Genomic DNA, 12,588 nt, shown 5'->3' on the forward strand with positions numbered 1-12,588 from the left:
TCTCTCTCAACAAAGAAAAAATGGTTATCTCAGTTATTTGATGTAGAGTTCTCCAAACATCTACATATACAGTATGTTTGAAAAAGTAATAGATTGAATTTATACTTGGCTATAAGGCTGCAGTCAAAGTTTATTGTTCGAAATCTGAATTGCGAGTGAAAACGGTGATATCAGTGCATCCATAGAAGGCTGCACTTCTATGGACTTCGGTCTCTTTTAGAATGTTGTCGTTTTTGTGTCAGTTGTATCTAATTATCTGACTGCATTTCTGTTTTGCAGTAAGCTGAAAACCAAGATGTACCTTGCACTGCAGTCTCTGGAGCTTGATCTAACCAAGATGATGCACATGTTTAGGTCCGTTCACAAAACTCTTCTCCTTTTGGTCACCTTCTTCATCTCCCTCACGATTCAATATTGTTTTATATTATATCCTTCATACAGAATGAATAATATAATATAATCTGTAAATATGTTTATGCCCCCCACTGACCCAAACTTTCCATAATATATGCCAAATAGGCTAGTCGTGTCAGCCATTATTTATTTTGGTTGGTGTGTGTTTTTTAGGTTAGCCACCAATGCTAATACTGTGGAGACCATTCTCCACGGCAGCGTGGGCCTGCTGACAGCCAGGAGTGGCGGCCATCTTGTTTCTCTTCAGTGTTACGTGTCCCCATATGACATATTTGAGGAGGGAACGGGCTCACAGCTCAACTTAACAGACACAAATGGTGAGTGCATGAAGGAAGTGGGTGAACTACGTGTCCATGATAAAGCTCAAAATGCACCAACCAAATGATTTCCAGAAAAAGTAGGAACCCTCACAATGCTTATAATGTCCCGTCCCTCTTGTCTATTCTGTCTCTATGGACATCTTGACAATGGCCTTTGCAGTGCCTCGCTCACTGGGTGTCGGTGTGTCTGTGACGGTCGAAGGGACCAAATCAGTCTACAAGCTCCCCATCGCTCCGCTCATCACTGGATCCCACCCGGTGGACAACAAGGGGTAAGACGGCCTACGTCACTCCTCACCTGAAAAGTCCAAATGATTTATATTTACATTTTAAGCATTTCGCTGACGATCTTAGAATAAGTGCAACATTACAATATTCTTAAATTGCGAGATGATTTTTTTTTTTTTTTTTTTTTTACTGCCAGGGTAATTGACAGAGTTGACATACGGACAGACTGCTGATGTGTTTTTGCTCTGTGTGTTTCAGGACACCCTCCTTTTCCTCAGTGACCAACTCCAACTGTGTGGACCTGCCTGCTTGTTTCTTCCTCAAGATGAACCGCCCCATGCCCTTCTCGCTCTCCTTTATTCAGAGGCTGGGCAGTGCTACTGGTGGGTTTCAGTAATTGAAGCAATCACCATTCGATTATGTATTTTATTTTTTCCAGATGGGTGATGTTTTTCTAATTGAATGAAAGTATTGCATTTTCAAGTTTCAAAGTGATAATACGGAAGATTTTCATGTAAATAAATGTCTGTAAAGTCACTATATATACCTGCCACCGACATCCGACCGCTTCAGCTCATTCAGAACGCTGCAGCCCGTCTGGTATTCAACCAACCCAAATTCTCTCACGTCACTCCCCTCTTCCAGGAGCTCCACTGGCTTCCTATCTCGGCCCGCATCAAATTCAAGACACTGGTACTGGCCTACAGGGCAGTACACCAGTCAGCTCCCCTGTACCTGCAATCTATGGTCAGGTTCCAAACCTCCCAGCGCTCCCTTCGCTCCTCCACCAGTGCAGGTCGCCTCGCCCCTCCTTCGCTACGGGGGCTCAAAAGTCGCTCATCCCGATCTCGACTCTTCTCGTCCCTGGCACCTCAATGGTGGAACGAGCTTCCACCTTCGGTCAGGACGGCTGAATCACTGCCGATCTTTCGGAAAAGACTAAAGACTCACCTTTTCAGGCTCCATCTGGGCCCTTCTTGATCTAACTTCGTTCTCTCTCTTTCTTTATTAATAAAAAAAAAAGTATATATGTGTATATATATATATATGTATGTATGTGTGTATATATATGTATATATATATATATGTATATATATATATATATATATATATATATATATATATATATACTAACCTAAACTTGTACCACTGTTCCTTCAGAAGTTGTAGTTGTCATAGACTGTGCTCCATAGTTGATTGCTCTATTGCGGACAAAAAATGTGTTATTGTAAGTCGCTTTGGATAAAAGCGTCTGCCAAATGACGTAATGTATCCTCAAGTGAGTTAACACAATGGTGATTGAGCCCATTGATGAAAGCCCTTGCATGTCTCTGTATTGCAACATTTATGAACTTGTGTCTGTGGTGACACTTTCCCCGCCCCCCAAACAAAAACAAAAACAAAGAAATCACAATCGGCACAAAGTTCTTGACATGTTTCGACTCACCCAGCAGAATTGTCCGCTAGAGAGGGGGTATGGGAATCAGAATCAGAAAGACTTTAATGATCCCCGGGGGGAAATTGGGAAAGTAGGCGGAGTAGGAACAAGTTTGACTACCAGTGTTGCCAGATGCAGGTGATCAGTCCACAGACTGCCAGAACGCACACAAAACGGTGCAAGGGAAACGACCCAATCTGGCGGCAACACTGTCAACTGCCTACCAGAGTAATATAGAAGAGAGAGTGGGCCAACGGAAGTCCAAAATGTGTGACTCACGTGGGGGGGAATAGCCAGGAAGGGCTCTCATGCTACGTTTTTAATGCATAAAATAAAGATGATAATATACAGTTTGATTCTTTAAACATCTTTACCCTTTCAAAAGTACATCACAAATTGTCCATTCTGCTGCAACGTGACAGCGCTGCTTAATCAAAAAACTGGTCCATTGGAGTAAATGGCGATGTCGCAACTCTTCTATTATGTAGCTCTGCTAACTACCGCAGGCCAACTTCTTCTTCTTTTGAGATGTGTGCACGTTGCATTATCGCCCCCACTGGCCAACTTGAATGTATTAAGAAGAAGAAAAAACCCTTCGCGTCACATATGCGCCACTGTGTGGATCTCATCTGCAATTACTGCTCATGGCCATAGGTGTTGTCAGAGACAAGAAAACTGAAATCTTCTGTATTATCACTTTAAAGATGTGCCTAAGATGGAGGCTGTGTACTGTAACATTCACACTTGGTGATTGGTGGATTGCCCAGAAAACTGCCAGTACAGTGGTTGTTCAAAAAATAATGTTTTGTTTCTTTCCATAAAGCCCTTAAACACATAACTTAATTACAGCCTCAAAGGGCTTCACAATGCCCACATTATGAAAACACCTAAAGAAAATGATGTGCTTACCTGGTTCTCAAAGGGCTTCACAATGCCCACATTATGAAAACACCATAAAGAAAATGATGTGCTTACCTGGTTCTCAAAGGGCTTCACAATGCCCACATTATGAAAACACCATAAAGAAAATGATGTGCTTACCTGGTTCTCAAAGGGCTTCACAATGCCCACATTATGAAAACACCTAAAGAAAATGATGTGCTTACCTGGTTCTCAAAGGGCTTCGCAATGCCCACATTATGAAAACACCTAAAGAAAATGATGTGCTTACCTGGTTCTCTGACTTCTCGCATAGGGATCCCAGTGTTCGAGAGCTCCCCCAGCCTGTCTCCTCTCTACCAGCTCATCGTCCACAGCCAGCTCCAGGTCCTGGAGGAGGGGAGCTCCCCACCCCAGCCCTCACACAACATGCACTTCTACTCTGTGAGTACATGCACATAATACCTGCATGTCCTTGCAGAACATTTAAATTTGATTTTAATACAATATGAATATACTGTAAATTGCTTCTCTCATTTCCTTCTCAACTTCGAAACATTAGATAGTTTAGGTTATCGGAGCACAGGTTTGTCGAACTGAATGCACCTTTTCTCTGCTCTCATAGTTGTTGCCAGACCAGCAGCACTGTTACTTCCTGAACGGTGATGCTCCGGTGCAGGACGGTCGCTCCCTCCAAGGGGCCCTTGTGTCCAAGATCCCTTTCCGCCACCCAGCCCAGGTACCAGCCCTGCTTGATATCATCCGGCACCAGGCAGCCTACAACACCCTGATTGGCAGTTGTGTGAAACGCACCTCCATCAGAGAAGGTGAGTAGCAGACCACTAAATTATTTGGTTGGATGAATCAGTTGTTAGTTGATTGAGCTCGTCCAAATCAAACAACGTGGCCATGTTGAAGTGTGTTTATTCAAAATGCACTCAACACAGAGTTGTCTCTGATTTTGCTGTTGATTATGTAGTTTGTATATTCAAGTATAACCCTAACCCTGACCATTGTTTTTGGTGACGGATGTATTTTTTGTTGAAAACTCCTAAAAAGAAAAAAAGACAGATAGACGGACAAGTTTCTCAATAATCTAGGCCCAATAAAACTCATTAAAAACTTTGCACTTACACAGCAGATTGCCACTGCTCTAGTCATCAGCCTATCAGAACATAGCAGATTACCCCTGCTCTAGTCATCAGCCTATCAGAACATAGCAGATTACCCCTGCTCTAATCATCAGCCTATCAGAACACTTTCAGCTTGTTGAAGCAATAGATACATTACCCACCAATAATGAGGGAAAAATCAGTCATGCATTTTTCATTCAGAGAAAGCACTGCTGGTATCCATACTGTTGCAAATGAGTATTGTATCCATTCAATTTTTTTAGGATTGATACTACTCAATGCTATCGATACCTGTTGCAAATTAGTATTCTTTCCGTTTCAAATATTTTGTATTGATACTTATCTATTCATTTGACATCCCTACACACAATGAAAACAAAACAACTCAGTCCATTTCAACCATAATCAACATTCTGCTACAGAAAAATTAAAAGAAACCAAATGCAAATTAACCAGCAAATAATAGAATACAAAGAAGAAGAAAAAGATGAGTAAAATTGACCATTGTTGTGTATTTCCTCCTGTTGCCTCAGACAGCGCAGGCCTGCTGCAGTTTGAGGTGTGCCCACTTACCGATTCCAGCTTCAGTGTCTCCTTCCAGCACCCTGTCAACGAGTCATTAGTCTGTGGTGAGCACACACTTCTGAAACTATTGTTACTCTATTACTTTGAAGTGATTTCACAGTGTGAAACATACAAGAATCTGCATAGATACCGTTTGTATATTGTTGTTAGTATGATGATAACCTGAATTACCTATCCTTTCTAACCGGCTCTTCCAGTGGTAATGGAGGTCATCGACTCCAGGCAGGTGGCCTGCAAGCTATATAAGGGACTGTCGGATGCTCTGATCTGCACTGATGATTTCATCACCAAAGTAGTCCAGAGGTGAGTTTATTTCCTTAAATGTAGATGTTTTATAAATGGTAAATGGACTGTATTTATAGAGCGCATTTTATATAGTCTATCAACTACCCAAAGTGCTTTTACATGAATACCTCACATTCACCCATTCACACACCAACGGCGTCTGCAGCCATGCAGGGCGCTAACTGCTCGTCGGGAGCAGTTAGGGGTTCAGTGTCTTGCTCAAGGACACTTCGGCACACTGCCGGGAGGAGCCAGCCTCGAACCGGGAACCTTCTGATTCCCAGGCGACAGCTCTACCTCCTGAGCTAATGCCGCCCCCCGTTTATATTAACGTAGGTAATCATTAGCCTGGTTAAAACCATCCTTCAGCCAATCAGCGTTGCCAAATCCAGTCCTTGAGCCAATCAGTGTCGGATCCAGTCAAATCCAAATCCATTCGGAAGAACGGTGAAAATGTATTTTCTGCCGAGAAACTCCGCTGGTACAGACTCTTGAATCTTGTTTAATTGTTGTTGTTAAGTCTATTTCTGCAATAACTGCCAATGAACGTTTGCCATTACTGTTTGGCCAGCGGTCTGATTGGCCGGTTACAGTGTCAACGAGGCCGGTCCATGATTGGCCTGTGGACTTTGTAATTTGTGAAAACACCCGGGCCGGAGGCCGGACGGTCCCGCAGAATCAAACAGAATGTGAGTTCACGTGACCGGATGGTTTACCAGGCTAGTAGGTAATCATGTCCTCCATTCCTCAGATGCATGTCCATCCCTGTGACCATGCGGGCCATCCGGAGGAAAGCAGAGACCATCCAGGCAGACACGCCGGCCCTCTCGCTCATTGCAGAGACGGTGGAGATCATGGTGAAGAATAACCTGCCACCTTCTGGTAGTCCCAGCTACACCATGGTCGCAGGCGATGGAACCAACCCTATGGGCCTGCCTGCAGGGGGCAACACACCCACTGGAGGAGGGCCCCCCGGGGGGCCCAATTTGACAGGTCCCATCACCTCGTTGTTTGGGGTTGGCCGTGGGCAAGCCCAAGGAGGAGATTGCGTAACCCAAGGCGGCGGGACCGGGCAGCAACAGCAACAACAGCAGCAGCAACAAGGTCAAAGCCACTCTGACGATTACAGCAAAGTCACCCAGAATCCCATCCTGACCAGTCTGTTACAGATCACTGGAAGTGTCGGCTCCAGTCCCAGCTCCCAGAATGCACCACCACAACCCCACCAAACACCACCCCCAACGTCCTCCCCCGCCAGCAACACCAAGAATCATCCCATGTTGATGAACCTGTTGAAAGACAACCCCACCCAAGATTTTGCTGCACTGTATGGTTCCAGTCCATTAGAGAGGCAGAATTCATCCTCTGGCTCCCCGCGTACAGAGGCTCTGGGTGGCAGCTGCCCTGGAAGTGGTACAAAAGGGAAGAAAAAACGCCCACGGGGGACAGAAAAGGGTGGCATGATGCCCGGTGCTGCAGGTGGTAGTGGAGGTGGTGGGATAGGAATGAAGACGCAGCAGTCTTCCATGCAGCAACTCCACCACCAGCACCAACACGAGGACGATTTCCACCGGGAACTCTTCTCTATGGATGTCGACGCCTCCCAAAATCCCATCTTTGATGTAAATCTGCCCGGCGACGGCTTAGACACGCCCCATAGCATCACCCCGGCACCCAGCCAATGTGGGACCCCGCCCTCAGGCCCTGGCGTGCCTTATCATTCACAATCACACGTCCAATCGCAGCAGCAGCAGCAGGCTCCTCTACCGCCTCGGATGGTACGCCTCTCTAGCTCCGATAGCATCGGAGCCGATATCACCGAGATCTTGTCCGATTTGCCCGAGCAGACGGGGAAAGGCAGCATCGGAGGCCACGGGCAGCACCACATGGGCAGTGGTGGGGAGGATGGAGGCCCCCTCGGTACCCCCATCCGTGACTCCTCCAGCTCGGGCCAGGGCAGTGCAGTGTTTGACTCGGCAGACATCTTCAACACCAACAGTAATGAGAATCCCTTCACAGACGCCGCGGACCTGATTGCCGAGGCAGCTGCCACCGCCGCCACGCCCACCAGTGACTCATCATCCACCAACTTTTTCCCAGACGCGGCCGACTTCAACCCTGACCTGCTGACCTCAGGCCATGGCTTCTCCCAGGGCTACTTTGATGACAGCTCACCAAGTGCTGATGGAGACATGGATCTGGTCAAGGGTTTTGGTGGGAGCAGCCAGCAGAACACCCCAGCGGGAACACCCCAGAATCCCACAGCGCACGGGCAGAGCACCCCCGAACCCTCGCTCAAAGACCCTTTTGACATGGGGATGGTTTTCGGCGGGAGCGGTGGCGGGGGGAAGCCACTTTTGGGACAAGCTCCTGATTTGGGGGATGCACACTCGTCCCACGGAGGAGATGGACAGAGCCCCCTCATGCTGGGCCTGGGAGGGACAGGCGGGGACTTTAAAAGTGCCGAGGCTAAAGTGAAACAGCAACAGCAGGGGCTCATGAGGCCGAAGGATGAGAACGGGGGCAGTGGAGGGAGCAGCTCGGGGATGGGGATGGGAATGGGTGGCAGCAGCTCGACAGAAGGCAAACAGGTGAAACGCAGCAGGACCCCCTCTAGTGAGGGAAAGTCCAAAGAAAAGCCCCCCAAACGCAAGAAGCTGGACCCTGATGGGAAGTCTCCCTCTCACAGCTCAGGGGGACGCCCGTATACGCCACCTAGTGGTGGCTCGGGCTCTGGAGGAAGCATGAGTGGAGGCGGCTCCAAGTCTCCTGGTAGTTCAGGTCGCTCGCAAACTCCTCCCGGTGGTGCGACCCCTCCCATTCCCAAAATCACTATTCAGATCCCAAAAGGGATCTCTGGGGGGAAAACCTCATCCCACGGGGGGTACACCTCCAGTAGTTCAGCCACTAGCAGCACAGGGGGGCCAGGGGGAACCAGCAGCAGCAAAAGTCATCATTCTCACTCCTCTTCTTCCGGGAAGATCAAGACCAAGGAAGGCTCCATGACACAGGGCAACAGCTCCAAGCCAGGGAGTGTGGGAGTTGGGGCTGGTGGTGGAGGAGGGCCATCCCAGTCTAAAGGCTCCTCCCAGGGAATGGGTGTTGGCAAACCAGGGTCTTCCCCTATCACCAAACATGGACTATCTGGACCAGGAGGCAGTGGTGGTGGAATTGGAAGTGGTAATAAGATCAAGCCTCAGGGGGGTAAGCCACCTGGGTCACTGATGAATCCAAACATCAAGCCCAACATCTCCCCTTCTCACTCTCGCTCTGGTAGCTCCGGCGACAAGTTGTCCTCCCCTATGAAAATGCAGCAGTCCCAGGTTCCAGGAACCCCTCCCTCCTCCAAGGCTAAATCCCCTATGGGCTCAGGTGGTGGCAGTTCGGGAGGGTCCAAGTCTTCTTCTGGCGGGGGGATGGGCTCCCAGAAGCCAATGGGTAGCAGTTCTTCCTCTGGTTCTGCATCATCCTCCAGCTCCTCCTCGTCCTCTGGTTCCATGGCCTTTTCAGGAGGCTCCCAGTCTCAGTACGGGAGTGGTGGAGGAGGAGGAGGGGGGTCAGGAGGAGGTGGTGGTGGTGGTGGAGGAGGAGGAGCAAGTGGGGGCGGAGGGGGGAGTGGTGGTGGAGGAGCTGGTCAGAATAATGCAAATAACCCCAACGCCAAAGGCAAGTCTCCCAGCCGGAATAAGAAACCCTCTCTTACGGCAGTCATAGATAAGCTGAAGAGTGTTGGAGGAGTGGGGGAGGATGGTTGTGAGGTCGGGCCGCCAGTAGGGGGACCTGGAGGCGGTGGGTCCGGTCCCAGTGCTGGTCCTGGAAATGCACCTAGCAGTGGAGCCCCTAACATGGGCCCTTCCAAGCATACCATGTCCTCCCAAAGTGGAGAGTATAAGCGGGAGAAGTCTGATAAAGAGGCCAAAGCCAAAGTGTCTGTTTCAGGGGGCAACACTGGGGATAAGAAGCTGATGGACCCAAAAACGGGAGGGGTGAGCGGGTCTGGTCTGGCAAAGATCATCATCAGCAAACCCGATGGCGGCTCACCCAGCATCAAGGCCAAAGGGAGCGGGTCTGGTGACTCCATGCGTCCCCAGCTCTCCAGCCTCAAAGCCTCCCCGCTCTTCAGCGGCTCTACCCCCAAACACGACCGCTCCTCCCCGAGCCACAGCCGCTCGCCGGGGTACCTCCCGCTCAACCACGACAGCGAGAGCGAGTCGGGCAGCAGCTCGGTGGCCGAAAAGTCCCACCAGAACAGTCCCAGCTCAGACGACGATCAGACCATGCGCCCCTTGCCACCCCAGGACTACATGAGCTCCATCCCCCTCAGCTCGGGAGAGAAGCACAAGAAACACAAGAAGGAGAAGAAGAAGCAGCGGGAGCGGGAGAGGGACCGAGACAGAGAGCGGGACAGGGAGAAAGAAAAAAAGAAGTCTATGTCCATGGGTCCGTCCTCGCATCCCATGAAAGCGGACAGTTGGTCACGGTCGCCCATCTCAGCCTCCGATTCATCTCTGTCCATGCTGGGCTCAGAGCGGCCCTCCCGGCCCAGTCCGGTGTATATGCGAAATGAAGACGACGACCTCATGGACTCAGCCCTCACCGGCAACCTTTAACTTTTAGTTTTATTCTTTTTGAGAGACATTTGGATTTTGACAGCTTTTGCTTTAGCTTTTGGCATTTAACATAAAAATGTGACTCTTAGTATTTGTTCAATTCAAGCCAACAATTGGAACTGGATCAATATTAGGATATTGTGGCTTTCTGGATGATTGGTGACCATTTTAAAGCTGTTTTTTAAAAGGTCATATTTTACGACTCATCAGTATCAGTGCACATTACTATTACAGTACTTACGTTTGATACAACATATATATATACAAGTATATATACAAGCCACATTGATGTCTTGATCCACCCCAGAATTTCCTTCATTGAGGATTCAAACAGTATATTTTCCAGAGGTAAAGACATTTATTTTTTGTCTTGCTGTGATATCAGAAGGTCTTTATTGTCCATCATATTGTTGCTAATTTCCTATTCTTTTTGCATTTAATACATATACCATTAGCTATTGTTGATCTGTCATTGTCAGCGACTGATGTGTGATCAAAAAAAATCTGCATAATGCCACTATAGGTATAGTTTTCAAAATAACTTTGGGAACTGTTAAAAAAGTATTGTAAAACAAGAAGTGTACAGTGTTTAATTGCCTTGTTTTTCAGATGACTGGGAATTTTTAGATTTTGATACATTTTAAATTGTTGATGTGCAAATTAGTGTAGGTAAAGTAAAGACTGCCACCGATGAACATGCTGAGGAAGGATTTTTTTTTTTTTTTTTTTTAGGTTTTTGAAGCTTGAAATAAACATTTCACTGCTGGACAATTGTCTCCACGTTTCTGGATAGTCAAAGTTGATTCTTTGATTAAGCATTTTCAGGCAAGATGAGAGAGCAATCTGCAATGTACTGTACCAGACTCTAGTTGTAATCCATAGATTTTTGGGAGCAAACACTGAGGAGGCATATTAATATTGGCTCAGCTGCTTAAATAAACTTTGAAAGAGTAGCTGGAGCCACTTGAAAGTGTTTGCTCACTCATCCTTTTTCTATAGTGTAAATAAAAACATGTTCAACATCAATTATGCAACTTTTGGGAGTTTGAGTTGATGAGAAAAGTAGGTCAGTACTTGGGTAAGAACAGTAATGTCCAACTGACTTTGTTTGGCTCCATTACATTTCTTAGAGCTGCTGTCAGAGATGAGCAGAAATTCATCCACATTTATCATCGTAATTGACATTTCATATAACACAAGTGTGTCACATTACAAACGTAGGAAAGGAATGGATGTATTTAACATAGATGTGTGTCACTGTAACCCAAAACGGGATAAGCAGCTATAGGAAATTGATGGATGGGGTGTGTGGACAGAATGTGTGTTTGTCCCAATTGCTTGAGAAGTTGTTAGAAAAATAGTGGTCTTAGTAAAATATCTGTACCTTCCAGCCTAGTTTCTGTTTGTCCATTGAGCATGTTTTTCCTGCCTGTTTCTGACTATGTAGCATCACACGCATAATATGACGTTTGACTTCATTGATTGGCGGGAATAGATGCTGATCAGTGTAATAACTTGCTCTCTATTCCAGACTACCATCAGCTAATGAATAGGACCAAAGATGTTGAATGTAAATATATGGAGAGAAAAGGCGATGCCTAATGAATCAGGGAGCTGTACTGCCATGAAAGTGTTGAAACTACCACTGTACATTTGGGTGTGCTGTGACGAGCTGTCGTAGTTATTGTCCTATTTTATCATTGTTTCTATTGATAATAGAGGCTTTGGTAGACAGGGTTCCCACGGGGTCCTTGACATCCTTGAATGTTTGTGAATTTGAGGGGGGGGGGGGGGGGTCAAGACCTTGGGAGTTTTTTAAATGGATATAAATAGACATGGTTCATTGAAAGGGCTAGAATTTAGGGTTAGGGTTAGTTAATTGTGTGCAAGAATAGAAATTGACGTTCTTTTTTAACCTTTTTTAACAGTAAATAGGTTTAACACAGCACAGGTGAGAAGTTTTCACACATTCAAGGCAGTATTTTTGTCTGAGTTTCTGTAAAGCCTGATATAGATCTCATTATGAAAATTATCCATGTTATAACAATAATTAACATTGATCCGTGTCTCAAACTGCCATGTTGCGTCCTTGAATTTGAGGGAATTGGGCCTGGAAAGTCATTGAATTTGATATTTAAGAAAGTGTGGGAACCCTGGGTAGAGTATGCAGGGTACACAAAAAGGAGGACAAATCGTCTTTAAGTCGTTAAATATCACTTCATGGGTAGTTATGCTAATGTGTACTTATCATACACATGAATATTCAGTAACAGTCAATCAAATATGACACTCGACAAGCAATCAACAAAATAACATATTGCGGAGACCAAATGAGCAAGTGGAATATATTTTATACAAAGTTGTATCAGAATCAGAATCACTTTTATTGCCACAGTATGCAAGTTACATGAGGAATTTGTCTTAGTGTCTGTATGCAGCGTAGCGGTCACATCAATATACAGAGATAAGAAGTAGGAAGATAACTAAAAACAATCATAAAGTTGCAAGTGCAATCAAATCAAGTAAATATATACAAATATGTACATGAGTGGTGAAGGGTTCTGTGGATAATAAATATGAATTTACGTTGAATTTACATGAGATTTACAGACTGAGTTAAATAGGCAGTGGATTTACATGCATTTACAGTCGGAGTTAAATAAGAGTACATTGAATGTACATGAAAATAGTGCATT

The 12,588-nt window shown here is 46.2% G+C and overlaps 1 protein-coding gene across 1 annotated transcript in view; it reads left to right on the top strand.

The window, feature by feature from the left end:
* The window catches only part of med1 (mediator complex subunit 1), a 28,495-nt gene extending 17,349 nt beyond the window's left edge, over positions 1 to 11,146 (top strand). Inside the window, exons 8-16 of the mRNA XM_083635482.1 lie at positions 280 to 354; positions 568 to 731; positions 895 to 1,006; positions 1,221 to 1,345; positions 3,596 to 3,723; positions 3,905 to 4,106; positions 4,946 to 5,041; positions 5,195 to 5,300; positions 6,034 to 11,146. Coding sequence (XP_083491608.1) covers positions 280 to 354; positions 568 to 731; positions 895 to 1,006; positions 1,221 to 1,345; positions 3,596 to 3,723; positions 3,905 to 4,106; positions 4,946 to 5,041; positions 5,195 to 5,300; positions 6,034 to 9,892 — 4,867 coding nt within the window. The 3' untranslated portion in view covers positions 9,893 to 11,146. The remainder of the gene's footprint in view (positions 1 to 279; positions 355 to 567; positions 732 to 894; positions 1,007 to 1,220; positions 1,346 to 3,595; positions 3,724 to 3,904; positions 4,107 to 4,945; positions 5,042 to 5,194; positions 5,301 to 6,033) is intronic.
* The last annotated feature ends 1,442 nt before the right edge of the window (positions 11,147 to 12,588 follow it).

This window comes from Poromitra crassiceps (genome assembly GCF_964638095.1).
Source record: "Poromitra crassiceps genome assembly, chromosome: 4".
In the NCBI taxonomy this organism is placed as follows: Eukaryota; Metazoa; Chordata; class Actinopteri; order Beryciformes; family Melamphaidae; genus Poromitra; species Poromitra crassiceps.